General features: G+C 57.0%; 1 protein-coding gene across 1 annotated transcript; it reads right to left on the reverse strand.

Moving 5' to 3' along the window:
* Nucleotides 1–723: 723 nt before the first annotated feature.
* MFNG (MFNG O-fucosylpeptide 3-beta-N-acetylglucosaminyltransferase) lies at nt 724–12525 on the reverse strand. Its single transcript, XM_001521579.4, has 8 exons — nt 11656–12525; nt 6183–6231; nt 5687–5789; nt 4964–5117; nt 4041–4126; nt 3229–3394; nt 2708–2793; nt 724–1607 (listed from the first exon to the last, which is right to left on the reverse strand). The coding sequence occupies exons 1-8, from the start codon at nt 11956–11958 to the stop codon at nt 1541–1543; spliced, it is 1014 nt and encodes a 337-aa protein (XP_001521629.1). The 5' UTR covers nt 11959–12525; the 3' UTR covers nt 724–1540.
* Nucleotides 12526–14255: the final 1730 nt, after the last annotated feature.

A 14255-nucleotide genomic window follows, 5' to 3' on the forward strand; every position in this document is an offset into this window, starting at 1 on the left:
AATCAGGTTGTCCCACCTGGGGCTCACAATTTTAATCCCCATTTTACGGATGTGGTAACTGAGGCACAAAGAAACAAAGTGGCTTGCCCAAGGTCACACAGAAGACAAGTGGCAGAGGCAGGATTAGAACCCAGATCCTCTGACTCCCAAGCCCATGCTCTTTCCACTGAGCCATGCTAAAAAAAAATTACACATTTTGTGTAATTTACACAATGCCTGAAAAACATGCATAGTTTGCGTACTTTATGCAATTTTCTCAAAGAATGGGTAAATTCTGGACTTTGTGAAATTTGCACAAATACGCAATTTGCGTAACCTGGCTGAATTTCATATTTTGCGCCCTTTACGTAAACTCAATTTACTCCTCTCACCCATCTTCCTGCTATGGGAAGACGGGTCAGATAACACCAGAAGGAGGGGGTCGAAAGGACCTGGGTTCTAATCCCGATTCTGCCACTTGTCTGCTGTGTGACCTTGGGCAAATCACTTCACTTCTCTGTGCCTCAGTGACCTCATCTGGAAAATAGGGATTAAAACAGAGATTCCGCATCTCTGCGCCCCAGTGCTCCTGCCTGAAGATGAAGAGTGCTACCCACCTGCCAGAGGGGAAACAGGGAGGGCCAGGATGCCCACCATGAGGACATCCCCCGGCCGCGTCTCCGCGCCCCATCCCGACCAGGGGTTCACACACACCCACATATGCACCACCACCAATCAATCAATCGTATTTATTGAGCACTTACTGCATGCAGAGCCCTGTACTAAGCTCTTGGGAGAGTACAATATAACAATACAACAGATTCATTCCCAGCCCACAACGAGCGTGGGGGTGGCATGCAGCGGTCTGTGGTTGGCCACAGAAAGGTCATTTTAACTGACTCGGGCAGCTGATTCTCCCTTTATCCTAACAAGGTGTCTAGGGCCAGGAGACAGAGGCCTGCAGAGGTGTGGGGGGAGGTGAAAGGCAGAAGGGTCGGGGGTCCTGGCCAGCAGGTTACGGATGAGGGAGGGGAGTGGGTTCTACCTAAAATTGGGCACAGTTCACCCGCTGGGTGTAGTTGGGGTGAGATTCCCCCCAAAGGCACATTTCTCAACCTCCTTGAAAATCAGACTCCGGGTTGGAAACCTGTAATCTTTCTTTTCTTTCTTTCCTACTTTCTTTCTCTCTCTCCTCTCTCTCTCTCTCTCTCTCGTTTCTACCCTGCAGAGTTCAGCGAGGCAGGGAGTCGGTGTGAAGCAGCCTCAAGCCCCCAGCGCCAGCACCCCTTGAATCTTGCTTCGGAGCACCTGGGCCGGGAAACGCTCCATCCGTCCAGCAAAGCCTCCGTTCCCGCCCTCTCGGTTGGCGAGGCAATGGAGGAGTCCCCTGCCCTCGAGCCTCTCCGGGGCCGGGCGGCTCTGCCCCCGAGCCCAGGGCCCGGAAGGCTGCGTGGAGGAGGGGGGACGCCGAGGGCGGCCGGACAGCCACGACTCCTTTGCCCCTTTTCCTCCAGGGGAAGGCGGAGCAGTGGGTGACCTCAGTTTCAGGGAGGATCAGGGGTCACCGGGTGAGCGGCTGCGGGCACCAGTCCGTGTCAGGGTAGAGAAGGCAGTGGAGGGACCGGAACCTGAGGAGAGAGGTTGGGGCAGGAATGAAATCCAGGGCATCCCCCAAGGAGGATCCCGTTAATAATAATAGTAATAATAACAACAACAGTGGTATTTGTTAAGCACTTACTATACGCCAGGCACAGTACTAAGCACTGGGGTAGATACAAGCAAAGCGGGTCTGTCCCACATGGGGCTCACTGTCTTAATCCCCATTTTACAGATGAGGTAACTGAAGCACAAGGAAGTGAAGTGACTTGCCCAAGGTCACACAGCAGACAAGTGGCAGAGCTGGAATTAGAACCCAGGTCTTTCTGACTCTCAGGCCCACACTCTATCGACTAGGCCATGCTGCTTCGCTGGATGGGGGTGGGGGAAGGATTATGAGAAGCAGCGTGACTCAGTGGGAAGAGCCCGGGCTTGGGAGTCAAAGGTCATGGGTTCTAATCCCCGATCTGCTACTTGTCAGCTGTGTGACTTTGGGCCGGTCACTTTACTTCTCTGGGCCTCAGTTACCTCATCTGTAGAATGGGGATTGAGACTGTGAGCCCCACATGGGAGAGGGACTGTGTCCAACCCGATCTGCTTGTATCCACCCCAGCGCTTAGTACAGTGCCTGGCACCTAGTTAAGCGCTTAACAAATACCATGATTATTAATTAACGATCTACTGGAGGCCAGCTGGGTCCTCCAGGAAGCTAGGATCACGTGGGGCCATGACTGGCTTTCTAAACCTGGACAGTGAAGACTCAATGCCAGGATTCTCCAGGGACAAGAGGGGGAGTGTAATCCTTTGACCACAGCTCCTCCAGAACCCCCTACACTGCCCTCCCGCATACCACCTTCCCATCCTGTCTAGTACATCTCCCCCAACTCATACCCACCCTACCCTCCAGCACCCCTTTCCCAGGTCCCTACCCTACCCGTCCACCCTACGGTTCCCAGCACCCTAACGTCCCTAATATACTCATTCAATTGTATTTATTGAGTGCTTACTGTGTGCAGAGCACTGTACTAAGCACTTGGGAGAGTACGATACAACAATAAGCAGATATATTCCCTGCCCACAAGGACCTTACAGCCACCCCCTTTACCTATACTGACCCAGGCTCATCACTCACCTGGAGGGGTCCTCCTGCTGGGAGAAGGGACCCGGAATCTCGATGACGTTGAGTTTCTCCTCAAAGACCCCGTAGCTGAGTGTAACCTGAGGAGGGGGGAAAGAATGTGTACCAGAGACGAAGGGGGAGGGTATTTCAGGCAGGGGAGAGGTGATGAGCATAAGATGGCAGTGGGAGAAAGAAGAACAAAGCAGAGTGAGCTGAGCTTGAAAGGAACGAAGGGTGTGAGCTAGGGTGTAGTGGGAGAAGAGAGTAGATAAGTCAGAGGGAGCCTCTGTTACCTCATCTATAAAATGGGGTTTAAGATTGTGAGCCCCATGTGGGATAGGGTCTGGGTCCAACCTGATTACCTTGTATCTATCCCAACGGTTAGAATAGTGTCTGGCACATAGTAAGCGCTTAAAAAATGCCATAAAAAAATTAATTAAAGGTGTCCTGGAGGCAGGAGGAGATGTGAGGTTGGAGAGAAAGAAGATATGGGAGCAGTTGAAGCGCAGCACTCCTTCGTCTCCATCCCTCACCTGCTGTGGGAGCTGTGGGGTCCGGAGGAGCTGCAGATTCTCCAGGTGGGAGTGGAAGAGGGGGCTGGGCAGCAGGCGGCCCCCCAGCTTGCACTCGACGATGTAGCCCACCGTGCAGTCATCCGGCAGGCGGATCAGCGTCGAGGTGTTCTGGAAACGGGGGCCGCTGCGAGGAGATGGGAGGCTAAGGGCTCGGGGCCTGTGGGGGCCGGGGAGGGCCTGGACACTGGCTGAGCTGGGTCCGGGGGGGGAAGGGCAGGGCCGGAAGGAGGGTCTTGAGGGGAAGGGATAAGGTAGGGAGGGGGCATTTTCAGGCGGCGGCTGTCTGCCCTTCTGAGGCCCCTGGCTTATATGTAACTGGAGCTCCTTGCACGCGTATTAGCATGCGCTCTGAGGTGCACACGAGCCTGCCCATTCATCGCTACTCACCCGCTTTACAGACGGGCCCTTAAGGACTTCCATACATACCAGCAGGCATGTAATCGCATGTATGCCCCCACAAACCACTCCACCTCGGAATTAGCGGGACCCCCATAAAAGGTCACTCTCCTGTCTCCAGGGTACCCTGCATCTGAGCCAACTCGGCCCTCAAGCCTGGGCTCTGTTTCTCTCAGTGATCTCCAAGGGTAGAGACCTCCTTCGGTGATTTCCCCTGCCCAGCCCCTTCTGACGACCCTTGCCGAATTCCTAGCTCCCACCCAAATCCCTCCTGCTGCAGTGTGAGACCCCCCCGGGGAATTAATGGAATACAGAGCCCGTGACTGTGGCCCACCCAGCCGGGCCCGCACCGTCCACATGGTCACACCACTCACCTGGCCCATGGAACCATCTTGGTAGCCAATCGGCGATTGATGCAGAAGCCGGCCCCTCCAGTGGCAAACCAGAAGCGGACCAGCTTCTAGAGGGAGGAGGCCAGAGGAAAGGGGGTGGGTGAGTGGCCCACCTGGTGCCCCCTCCAACGAACCTGGGGCCCCCAGCACAGTCAGACTAAAGAGAATGCCCACTCCTCTCTACCTCCTGCCCCTTCTGGCAAAGCCCAGCACCTGCCCGAGCCCGGGGAAGAAGGATATGGCCTGCCCCAGATCCCCACGTGGCCGGCCAGAGAGCAGGGTCTTTCCCGAGGGATCCCAGGACTTCTTCCTTGTGGGCAGCAGCCGGACCCACCCTGGGCTGAGGACAAAGGCAAGGATGGTCAACCAAGGGTGCATCCAAGGACAGCTCCAGGTTCAACCCAGCCCAAGTAAGTTGAGATCCCAGATCCCATCTTCCCGCTTTCCCACCTTCCCACTTTCCCACCTTCCTAAGATCCTGGCCCAGCTCGTGGCCCACATCGGAAAGGACAGGCCCTGGGGTGTGTCTAGCTCCCCTCTGGACTGGACCCAAGGATGGGGAGAAATGGTCAGTCTGGGAAGCTGGCAGGCCGGATCTTTCCAGGGAGTCAGTCAATTGTATTTATTGAGCACTTACTTGGTGCAGAGCACTTGGGAGAGTATGCTATAACAATAAACACACACATTCCCTGCTCACAACGAGCTTACGAGGAGGTGGAGGAACTCTCAGAAGATGGCCTGCCCAGCCTAAGAAGACCCACCATCTCTGGGAGAGAAGTCCTGCCTGAAAACCTTGGAGGGGTGGCCCCAAGATCCGGAATGCCCAGGCCTCCCTCTCCCTCAGGAGCCCCCAGCTAGTTTCCCCCGCTCCCCCGGCCTGAGGAGCAGAGAGGGAAGGGACGAACCGTGCGATTTTGGGGCAGTGGTTCTGAAGCCCGGATGGGCCGGTTCAGGCTGGGTTTGCCAACATAGACGTCCCAGGCCGGGGAGTAGGAGGACAAGAGTTTCAGCAGGGCTCTTGGGTTCAAGTAGTTGTCATCATCCAAGTGGCAGAACCAGCTGGAGGAAGAAGGTTGCAATGAGTCCAGACAGGAAGTGGTCAGGGAACCGTGGTGGGGGACGGGGCCATCTGGGCCTCACGAACCCCTGCCACTGGGTAGGAGAGCGATAAAATACCAGGGTACCGGTGGGCATAACACATACTATATATGGCCTAATGGAAAGAGTACAGGCCTGGGAGTCAGAAGACTAGGATTCTAATTCCAACTCCATTTGCCTGCTGGATGACCTTGGGCAAGTCACTTCACTTCTCTAGGCCTCAGTTTCCTCATCAGCAAAATGGGAATTAAATACCTGCTACTTGGACTGCCTGCCTCATGTGGGACAGAAACTTTTTTCAATAGTGTTTTGTTAAGTGCTTACTACGTGGCAGGCACTGTACTAAGCACTAGGGTAGATACACAGAGAAGTGAAAGTGACTTGCCCAAGGTTGCACAGCAGACAAGTGGCAGAGCTGGGATTAGAACCCAGGTCCTTCTGACTCCCAGAGACTGTGTTCAACCCATGGCACATAAAAAGCGTTTAACAAATACCACAACTGATTGTTGTTTATTTATCCATCCACTCACCTGAGCCCACTGGCCATGAAGGCATCGAACTCAGCCGCCATCTTGCAGGACAGGGCCGGGTGGCTGTGCTCGGCGGGGCAGTTGGTGACCACAAAGTGAGCCCCTGAGGAGAGGCAGAGAGAGTCAAGTGAAGGGGGCGGCTTCCACCCCGAGGACCTCCACCCCAACTGGAAAAAGGGGCAGTGTGGACTTTCACCCCAACCCCACCCTCAGCTCTCACCTCCCAGAACCGGCCCTGACCCTAATCTGGCCCTTTTTAGGGTGAAAGGGAAATTCGACCACCCAAGTCACCCCTCTACCCAGAAACACCCAGGATCCCAGCCCCAATTTCAAGGAGGGGCTGGGCAGTGACCGGAAGAACCCAAGAACCTCATCTTCCCTGAGGGACACTCCCCCTGACCCTGTCCCAGGGCAGGGTCTGGACCAAGAGCTACTGAGACCCCCTTCTGTGGGAGATGAATCTTCTTAGCCACGGCCCCTCCCAGTGCAGAATTACCCAGTCTCTCCTGTAAGGCTTCATCTTCTCCATCTGTGAAGATATACGTCTGAGCGGGGACAGACAGACAGACATCTGTTATTCGGAGGGCCGTTACCAGCCTGACTTTCTGAGACATCACCAGCAGCCCAGACACTCACGTGGTTTTAATAGGCACACGCAGGATCTACACACCATCTTCACCGGTGCACACCCCCCACCCCCGCGTGCGCACACACACACATACACCCCTTTGATAAACACCAAAGAGTTATTCGAATTTCAGTATGCGCACAAGCAACACACACCCCATTACACACCGGACCTTATGCGAAGGTCTACACAAAACCCTTAAATATCTCGCAAACACACACTACAGTCCGCTAGACTGTAAACTCCTGGCAGGCAGGATCAGGTCTATTACCTCGATCGTACTCCCCGTGAGAGCTCAGTACAGTGCTCTACAGAGGCAGGATTCAGTGAATACTACTGATTGATGCAGACATCCATGTAAATTTTCCAGGTTCACACAAACCTAGATCTACCCAACTCCACACACTTGCAGACACATGCATAAGCTTCCCAGCTCCAGCATCCCCTGTCTACGCACTCTCCCGGTCTGCACGATCCCCCCCAACCCCCACCGGTTCTCTGAGCCAGACTCCTGCTCTCTCACTGAAGGTCAGACAGATTTCTGGCTCTGCCTCCCCACTCTAATCCCCTTCCCCCAGGCTCGCAGCTGGCTCTCCTCTGGGAGGGACCCTGGCCCCCTCTCCTCATTGTCAATCTCTCGGCTCCCTCCTTTTTCTCTTCCATGGTTGTTTTTGGAATAATTCATCCCCACCCAGCCCAGTCCTTGGCTGGCAAGAGGCTCAGCCAGTCCCAGCCCATGTTCCGGCCCAGGCCCTAGCCCTGGTCCCTCCTCTGAACCCCTCTACTTGTGCTGCGGGAGCCCCCACCTCTAATGGGGAAACCCTGCATTCTGCTCCCCACCCAACCCGATGCCTGCCGTGCGGCCCCAGACTCATCCCTCCCTGCATCTGGGGCTCTGTTCCCCTGGTCACTTCCCATAAGTAGGCTCTCACTTCTCCTCATTCACTCATGCCCATTCACAGATAGGCAAACAGAGGTAGACAAGGGGAAGGGGAATGACCGATGAGACCAAGGGGCAGTGCAGGGTGATCCACGACTACATTTGGAGGAGGGGGCAGCTCTGGAGATGGGGCAGAGGGAAGGACTGGGGTCCTAGCTTCCACGTGAGCGGGACACACAGAATGAGAAGCGGCATGGCTTAGTGGATAGAGCACGGGCCTGAGAGTCAGAAGGACCTGGGTTCTAATCCCAGCTCCACCGCTTGCCTGCTCTATGACCGGGGTCAAGTCACTTCACTTCTTTGGGTCTCAGTTACCTCATCTGTAAATTGGGGATTAAGACTGTGAGGCCCCTGTGGGGCAAGGGCTATGTCCAACCTGATTAGCTTCTATCTTCCCCAGTGCTTAGTTCAGTGCTTGGCACATAGTAATCTCTTAGCAGATACCATTAAAAAAAAATGAAGGGGCTCAGCCTCACATTTGGCTGAGAATGTGTCTGTTTATTGTTGTATTGTACTCTCTCAAGCACTTAGTACGGTGCTCTGCACACAGTAAGAGTTCAATAAATATGAATGAATGAATGAATGAATGAATGAATGAATGAATGAATGAATGAGAACCAGCACTCAGTTCTTTGGATTTCCCAGTTTGAGGGGAGGGAGCATCACAGGGGGGCACTGGGAAGGTCTCAAGGCCCAGCCGGCCGCTCATGAGTCTTCCGTAGGTGAGGGGCTGTGTCTGACCTGACCTGATTACCTACTATCTATCCTAGCTCTTAATACAGTGGCTGGTACTAAGTAGTCACTTAACAAATGCCACAGTTATCATTAGGAGGGTGGAGGAAGAGGGAGGATAGAGGGAAAGGGAAGAGGGAGGATAGAGGGAAAGGGAGGAGGGAGAGGGGAGGGAGGGGCCCCAGCGTTCGCAGACCTGTCAAAGGGCAGCCCAACAACAAAGAGAGGAAACCAGCCGCTCTGAGCCAAGGGAGACCAGTGAAAGGAGAACATCTGCTCCCGAGGATGGGGTCTGTCTGCCCCGCCCTCCCACCCAAAGACTAGGGGCGTGCGCGGGGAGGAGGAGAAAGGCTTCCCTCGAGCGGAAAACAGGCTTCCCGGTCTCCAAAGCAGCCTGGCGGGTGGGCAACGGACCTACACAAGTGCCCCAGTACACAATTCCCCACCTGCTGACCGGGACACTTAACACAGCGCCTACTGGACCGGGGGAGGGGCTGGGGGTGAGTCGGAGGGCTCCGCTCTGAGGAGTTAACTCCTGGAAGCCTTGGGGTGGGCCTGGAGGCCTCAGAGCCTCCTATGTGCTCTTCCAGAAGGCAGAAACCTGGGCACCCAGCCCCACAACCCCCTCACACCTTGCTACTGGACAGGAGAGGCCGGGATATGACAGAAGAAGGGCTGAGAAGTCACTCTGGGGCCAGACTCCAGGGCCCAAGGGGTCAAACAAATTAGGAGTGGCCTCTCGCTCTCTGCTAAGCCCTCTTATCCCCCAGTGCCTGACCCCATTCCCACACAAGCTACTCCTCTGGGGTGGATCTATCTGTCTGGGCCGAGCTGCGGGGACCCGAAGGTAGGTGTGGGTAGGAAGGAAGAAGGGAGGGAGGGGGAAAGAGCAGGAGAGTCGAGGAGATGCCACCAACGCCCCCCCCACCTCAACACTAAGCAACCGATCCTGCCCTGATGCCCGGCTCTGGGGAGGAGTCCTTGTCTACCCAGCATGGCAGAGTAGATAGAGCATGGGACTGGGAGTCAGAAGGTCATGGGTTCTAATCCTGACTCCACCACTTGTCTGCTGTCTGGCAAGTCACTTAACTTCTCTGTGCCTCAGTTACCTCATCTGTAAAATGGGGATTGAGACTGTGAGCCCCACGTGGGACAGGGACTGGGTCCAACTCGATTTGCCTGTATCCATCGCAGCGGTCAATACAGTGCCTTGCACATAGTAAGCACTTAACCGATACCATAATCTGCGCCTAAATGGCTCCTGGACGAGGGGGAAGGTAGGGGACCATACCCCAATTCCCAGTTAGTAGGGATGGCAAGAGGATGCTAAGTTCAGAGTGTGAGTGCTGGGAAGAGGGGCCCCCGCTGTATTCAGTGTCCATTCATTCACCAATTAAGCGTATTTATTAAGCGCTTACTGTGGGCAGAGCACTGTACTAAGCTCTGGGAAAGTATAAAAATAAACAGTGACAATCCCTACCCACAATGATCTCACAGTCTAGAAAGGGGGGGAGTATTCCCAGAGTATTCCAGGAGTCCCAACCTCACTTTCTCCAGGAGGGTCTTGTAGGCCTTCCCTGCTCTCTGCAGAGTTCCTCCTTCCAGCCCAGGTCACCCCAGAAGCCCCCTCAGGGTCTGGGTCCCTCTCCTAGCAGTCTCCTCAATCATATTTGTTGAGCACTTACGATGTGCAGAGCACTGTACTAAGCACCTGGGAGAGTACAATAATAAACAGTGACAATCCCTACCCACAATGATCTCACAGTCTAGAAAGGGGGGGAGTATTCCCAGAGTATTCCAGGAGTCCCAACCTCACTTTCTCCAGGAGGGTCTTGTAGGCCTTCCCTGCTCTCTGCAGAGTTCCTCCTTCCAGCCCAGGTCACCCCAGAAGCCCCTCAGGGTCTGGGTCCCTCTCCTAGCAGTCTCCTCAGTCATATTTGTTGAGCACTTGCGATGTGCAGAGCACTGTACTAAGCACCTGGGAGAGTACAATACAGGAGAATTAGCAGACACATTCTCTGTCCATAATGAGCTCTAAACTTCCTCCCCCTTCAGAAGTCTACATGTCCCGGGGAGGGGCTCTCTGGGGGTGGGGAGGGGGGGAACCAGGGCAGGAGCAGAATCCTTCCCCCCAAGGGGGGGCCACCCCTTCCAAGGGGGATCAGTGGAAAGTGTCTGAGGAGCTGAATCCTCAAGACTGCATGTGAGTTTCCAGGAAAGTATTAAACCAGGGGAATGAGCCAGCACGCCAGCCTGCTCAGGGGCAGCATCCAGGATCTGCCCCTGCCCAGGGGAGAGAGAGGTCACCTCCTGGCTACCACCCTTCCCACTCATCCAGTACTGAGCACCCCTAGGGAGCCTAGGAGTCCCCGGGCCACAGCCAGCAGGCCCAGAGAAGGGCAGGAAGAGTTTTCCCTCCACAGCCCTGGTGAGTCCCTTCTCCTGGCCGGAGGTCAGACCAAGGGTCCCTAAAGCCCCCCAGAGATAGAGAGCAGGGAGGGATGGGGATGGGGGTGTGTGGAAGAGATAGTCTTCTTCTCTCCCCAGCCCCCAACAGGCAAGGGTACAGGGGGAAGTAAGTACTGCAGGCCCTCGGAAATGACCCCCACAGGAAACGCAGGAGGGTGGCGACAACATGGCTTCCGCCCGCCCCGGCTCGGCCCCCTCCGCAGCCCAGAGCAGACGCCAGGAAGTGCCAGGCGGGGGTGGGGGTAGAGGGGAGTCTGTTCCGCTGGGTCCCGCTCTCCACAGGGCTTCCTTCCTTCTCTCCCGGCTCTCCCCTCCCCATCCAGGAGAACCTACCCGACGTGGGCTGTGCCCAGCCCCGGCTGCCCTATCTGAGAAACCTCTAACCAAAGGGGAACTTGGAGCCCTGGAATGGAGAAGCGAGCCCTGGACAGCTAGGCAGGGGTCTCTATGAGTCAGTCCAAGTAGGGGGACTGCCCTTACCCCCTCAACACTCCTCCTCTTAAAACCAACCTGAACACCCCCTAAACTGGGCAGAGGCAGGCAGTAGGCCCGGATCAGGTTAGGGGAAGGAGGGGAGAGAGAGGGCAAGGGGTTCTGGAGAGAGAGTCCGATCTGCAGGGGCAGCAGCTGAGGAGAAAGGCTGCATGAAACAAGAAGTGAACTGTCCCCAAACCTCAGGACTGCTAGCCTGGGATCCAGCCTAGAGACTGAGGAGTGAGAGACAGACAGAGACAGGCAGATTGGCCACCCGGGAGGCAAGGCCCAGGGAGAGAGAACGGGGCCAGGGACAGACACCAAGACAAGACGGGGTCTGTCGGTGAACCAAGCACCTTCCACGAGGCTCTGCGGTGTCCTCTCAGAAGAGGGAGAGGGTCCCCCAGGGGCACCACATCCACAAAGCCAACAGAACAACTTTAGCGGCAGGGCCCAGTCACCATACCTGGGAAGTGGAGGAGAGGGGAGGGGGCAATGTTCTGACATGCCTCCAGCTCTCCCTGGGGTATCCCCCGGGAAACAAAGTTCTTCACTGCCCTGTGCCCACCCTGCTTCCCAGCATTCCCTGCCTCTGCCATGAGACAGCCGGGCCCCACGTCCCTCCCCTGCCCAGAGTAGCATCAGCTGAGGTCTACCGGTCCTCGGCCCCTAGGCCCCCTCTGAGCTCCAGGAGTCCCGATCCACTGCGACCCGTCCTGCCGGTACCTGCTTCCGGGTCCGGGATATCCAGGTGTCCAGCAGCAGCTCCAGCCGGGATTGGTGGAACCGCCTGGTGGTCTTGACGGCGACGAACACGTCCCCGAGCGCCAGGCCCTCGGTCCCTTCTTGCCCGCCGTCGTCCTCGGTGCCCGCCGGAAGGGTCTTCCTCTGGTGTCCGGGGGTCCCCCAGTCCAGCCCCCGGGCTTCTCCCGGCTCCCCCCGACCTTCCCGGTGCCTCACAGAGAGGAGCCCCACACACAGGAGGGTGAGGGAGAGCCCGGAGACGCCCCGAAGGACACGTGGCTGCATCCCTCCCCGGTGGACGGGGGGAACGGGCCCGGGCAGAGGGGTAGGAGCCCTGTCTTGGCCAGGCCTGATCAGTTCTTCAAGAGGGCAGGACCGAAGGGACGGGGGACACCCAGGCCGGCTGGGGGACCGAAGAAGAGGGGTGCGTCACCCCAGGGGGATGGGATTGGGGGCGGGGCAGGCAGGGGGATGCCTGAAGATCCCAGGTGAGGGGAACGCGGGTAGAGTCGAGAATCCAGCTCACCCCAAGTCGTGTTGCCCTCGAGGAAGTGGTCCTGCCCTGCTTGGGTACCCTGCAGGCTGTGCTGGGCGGGAGGAGGAGATGGTGGTGGTGGAGAAGGAGGGAGGACCGAGGCTGAGCCGGGAGTCCTACGTCCGTCCGGTCGGCCGCCTTCCACCTGCTCTAGGCGCGCTGGGGCTCCGGACTCCCGGCTCCTCGCGGTCCGGTCCCGCCCACCCTGTCTACGCCCGCGGGGAGGGGGCGGGGCCGCAGGAACCCCGGACCCCAGGAGAGAGGGAGAGAGAGAGAAAGAGAGAGAGAGAGACCCCGAAACCCACTGCCTGCTGTCCACCGCCTGCTGCCTACTCACCGCCCGCCGCCACAGCAGCTGCTGGCCGCCTCAAACTTCCCCTCCCGGGGGCGGGGACGGGAAATAGGGGAAGGGGACAGGGAGGGGAGGAGAGGGAAGGGATCTCGTCCGTCAACTCTATCGTATTGTACAATCCAAGCGTTTAGTACCGGGTACGGGGTAGGCCCTCAATAAACACCACGGAACCACTGAATGGGAGGAGAGGGAAGGGGGTGGGGGAGGGAAATGGGAAGAAAGGTGGGAAGGGTCACTTCTGAGCAGATCTCAGGCCCTACAGTCAGTCAGTCGTATTTGCTGAGCACTTACTGTGTGCAAAGCACTGTACTAAGCGCTTGGGAGAGTACACTACACCAGTGTAACAGACACGTTCCCTGCCCAAAATAAGCTCATTGTCTAGACTCCTCTCCGGTGTTCCAGGCGCCCCCAAGGGGGTTCCAGCTCCTCTCTGAACCCCATCCCCCTCCAATGCACCCTGCCCCCCACTCCCAGGCTTACTCCCCTGCTTCATTCCAAGAACCCAGGAGGCTGGGGTCCCCTACTGCCCATCCTCGCCCCCAGGGGCTCAATTCTCCCAGCAGGATGTGGGAAACTCCTGCCGTTGGCCAGAGTGGTCGGTTGGGCTGCAGATACAAAAACTCAGGCCTCTGGCCCTGCTCTTGACTACAGGCGATTGGGGACAGATGCTGCTGCAGGGCTTGTGGCACTGAGAGGGCTCCTCGGGGGTGGGAGTTACTTACCACCCCCCCCCCGGGGTCATATCCAGGAGGGGCCAGGGGTTTGTTCCGAGCTGGACACTGGGAAGGGGCACCGCAGACTGCCCCAACGCTCCACTCTGATCGAGCCCATCTTACCCGGAGATGGTCCAGGAATAGCCCCGAGCCGGAAGAAGGGGGAGGGATGAATAGCAGGCCCCTGGCCTACTCCAAGGACCCTCTGTCCACCGGGAGAAGGGGAGGCACCCCCTGGACAGAGTGGGGGCTTAGAGCAAAATCACCAGGGTAGGATAATAATAACACTAATAATAATGGTGGTATTTATCAAGTGCTTACTATGAGACAGGCACTGTACTAAGTGATGAGATGGATACAAGTTAATCAGGTTGGACACAGTCCCTGTCCCACCTGGGGCTCACAATCAACTCCCGTTTTACAGATGAGGTACTGAGGCACAGAGAAGTGAATTGACATGCCCAGTCAGGAAGCAGACAAGTGGCAGAGCCAGGATTAGAGGCCAGGTCTTTCTGACTCCCAGGCCCGTGTTCTATTCCCTCCGACCCAGCAGAGCAGCCGGTGGCCCCAGGACAATGGGCCATTCTGGCTCAAATTCCCACTCCATCTGACCCCTCGTCTGGTCCCCTTCCGTGGTCCTGACCGCCTGGAGGAGGACGCAGAGAAATACGGCCCCGACCACCACCCTTCTGGTTAGGGATAGACCACTGAACACCCCACCCAGCTCGCCACAGGCCTACTTCCTCCGAAACCATTTAAACAGCACTCGAGCTACCAAACATCCGAACGACATCTAATGGCCATCCCACTAACCCCCTTACATCCTCCACCCAGCCCTCCTGGTACCCATCCAAACCGTCTCTGCCCCACCCAGCCACACCAGGTTGCCCATGCCACACTCGGCATAGCGGCACCGCCCAAGAGCCCTCTGGTGCACCCATCAGCTTGACCGGGAGGCCCTGGGAGGAACAGCTGTCCCGTC

Source organism: Ornithorhynchus anatinus, chromosome 14 (assembly GCF_004115215.2).
Source record: "Ornithorhynchus anatinus isolate Pmale09 chromosome 14, mOrnAna1.pri.v4, whole genome shotgun sequence".
In the NCBI taxonomy this organism is placed as follows: domain Eukaryota; kingdom Metazoa; phylum Chordata; class Mammalia; order Monotremata; family Ornithorhynchidae; genus Ornithorhynchus; species Ornithorhynchus anatinus.

Excerpts from the sequence above, each read along its gene's own strand:
- MFNG (XM_001521579.4), bottom strand. The coding sequence starts at position 11,958 with ATGCAGCCACGTGTCCTTCGGGGCGTCTCCGGGCTCTCCCTCACCCTC. Across the intron at positions 5,790-6,182 it reads AGCCTTACAGGAGAGACTGG|GGGCTCACTTTGTGGTCACC; the intron begins GTAATTCTGCAC and ends GCCTCTCCTCAG. Across the intron at positions 4,127-4,963 it reads CACTGCCCCAAAATCGCACG|AAGCTGGTCCGCTTCTGGTT; the intron begins GTTCGTCCCTTC and ends TCCTCCCTCTAG.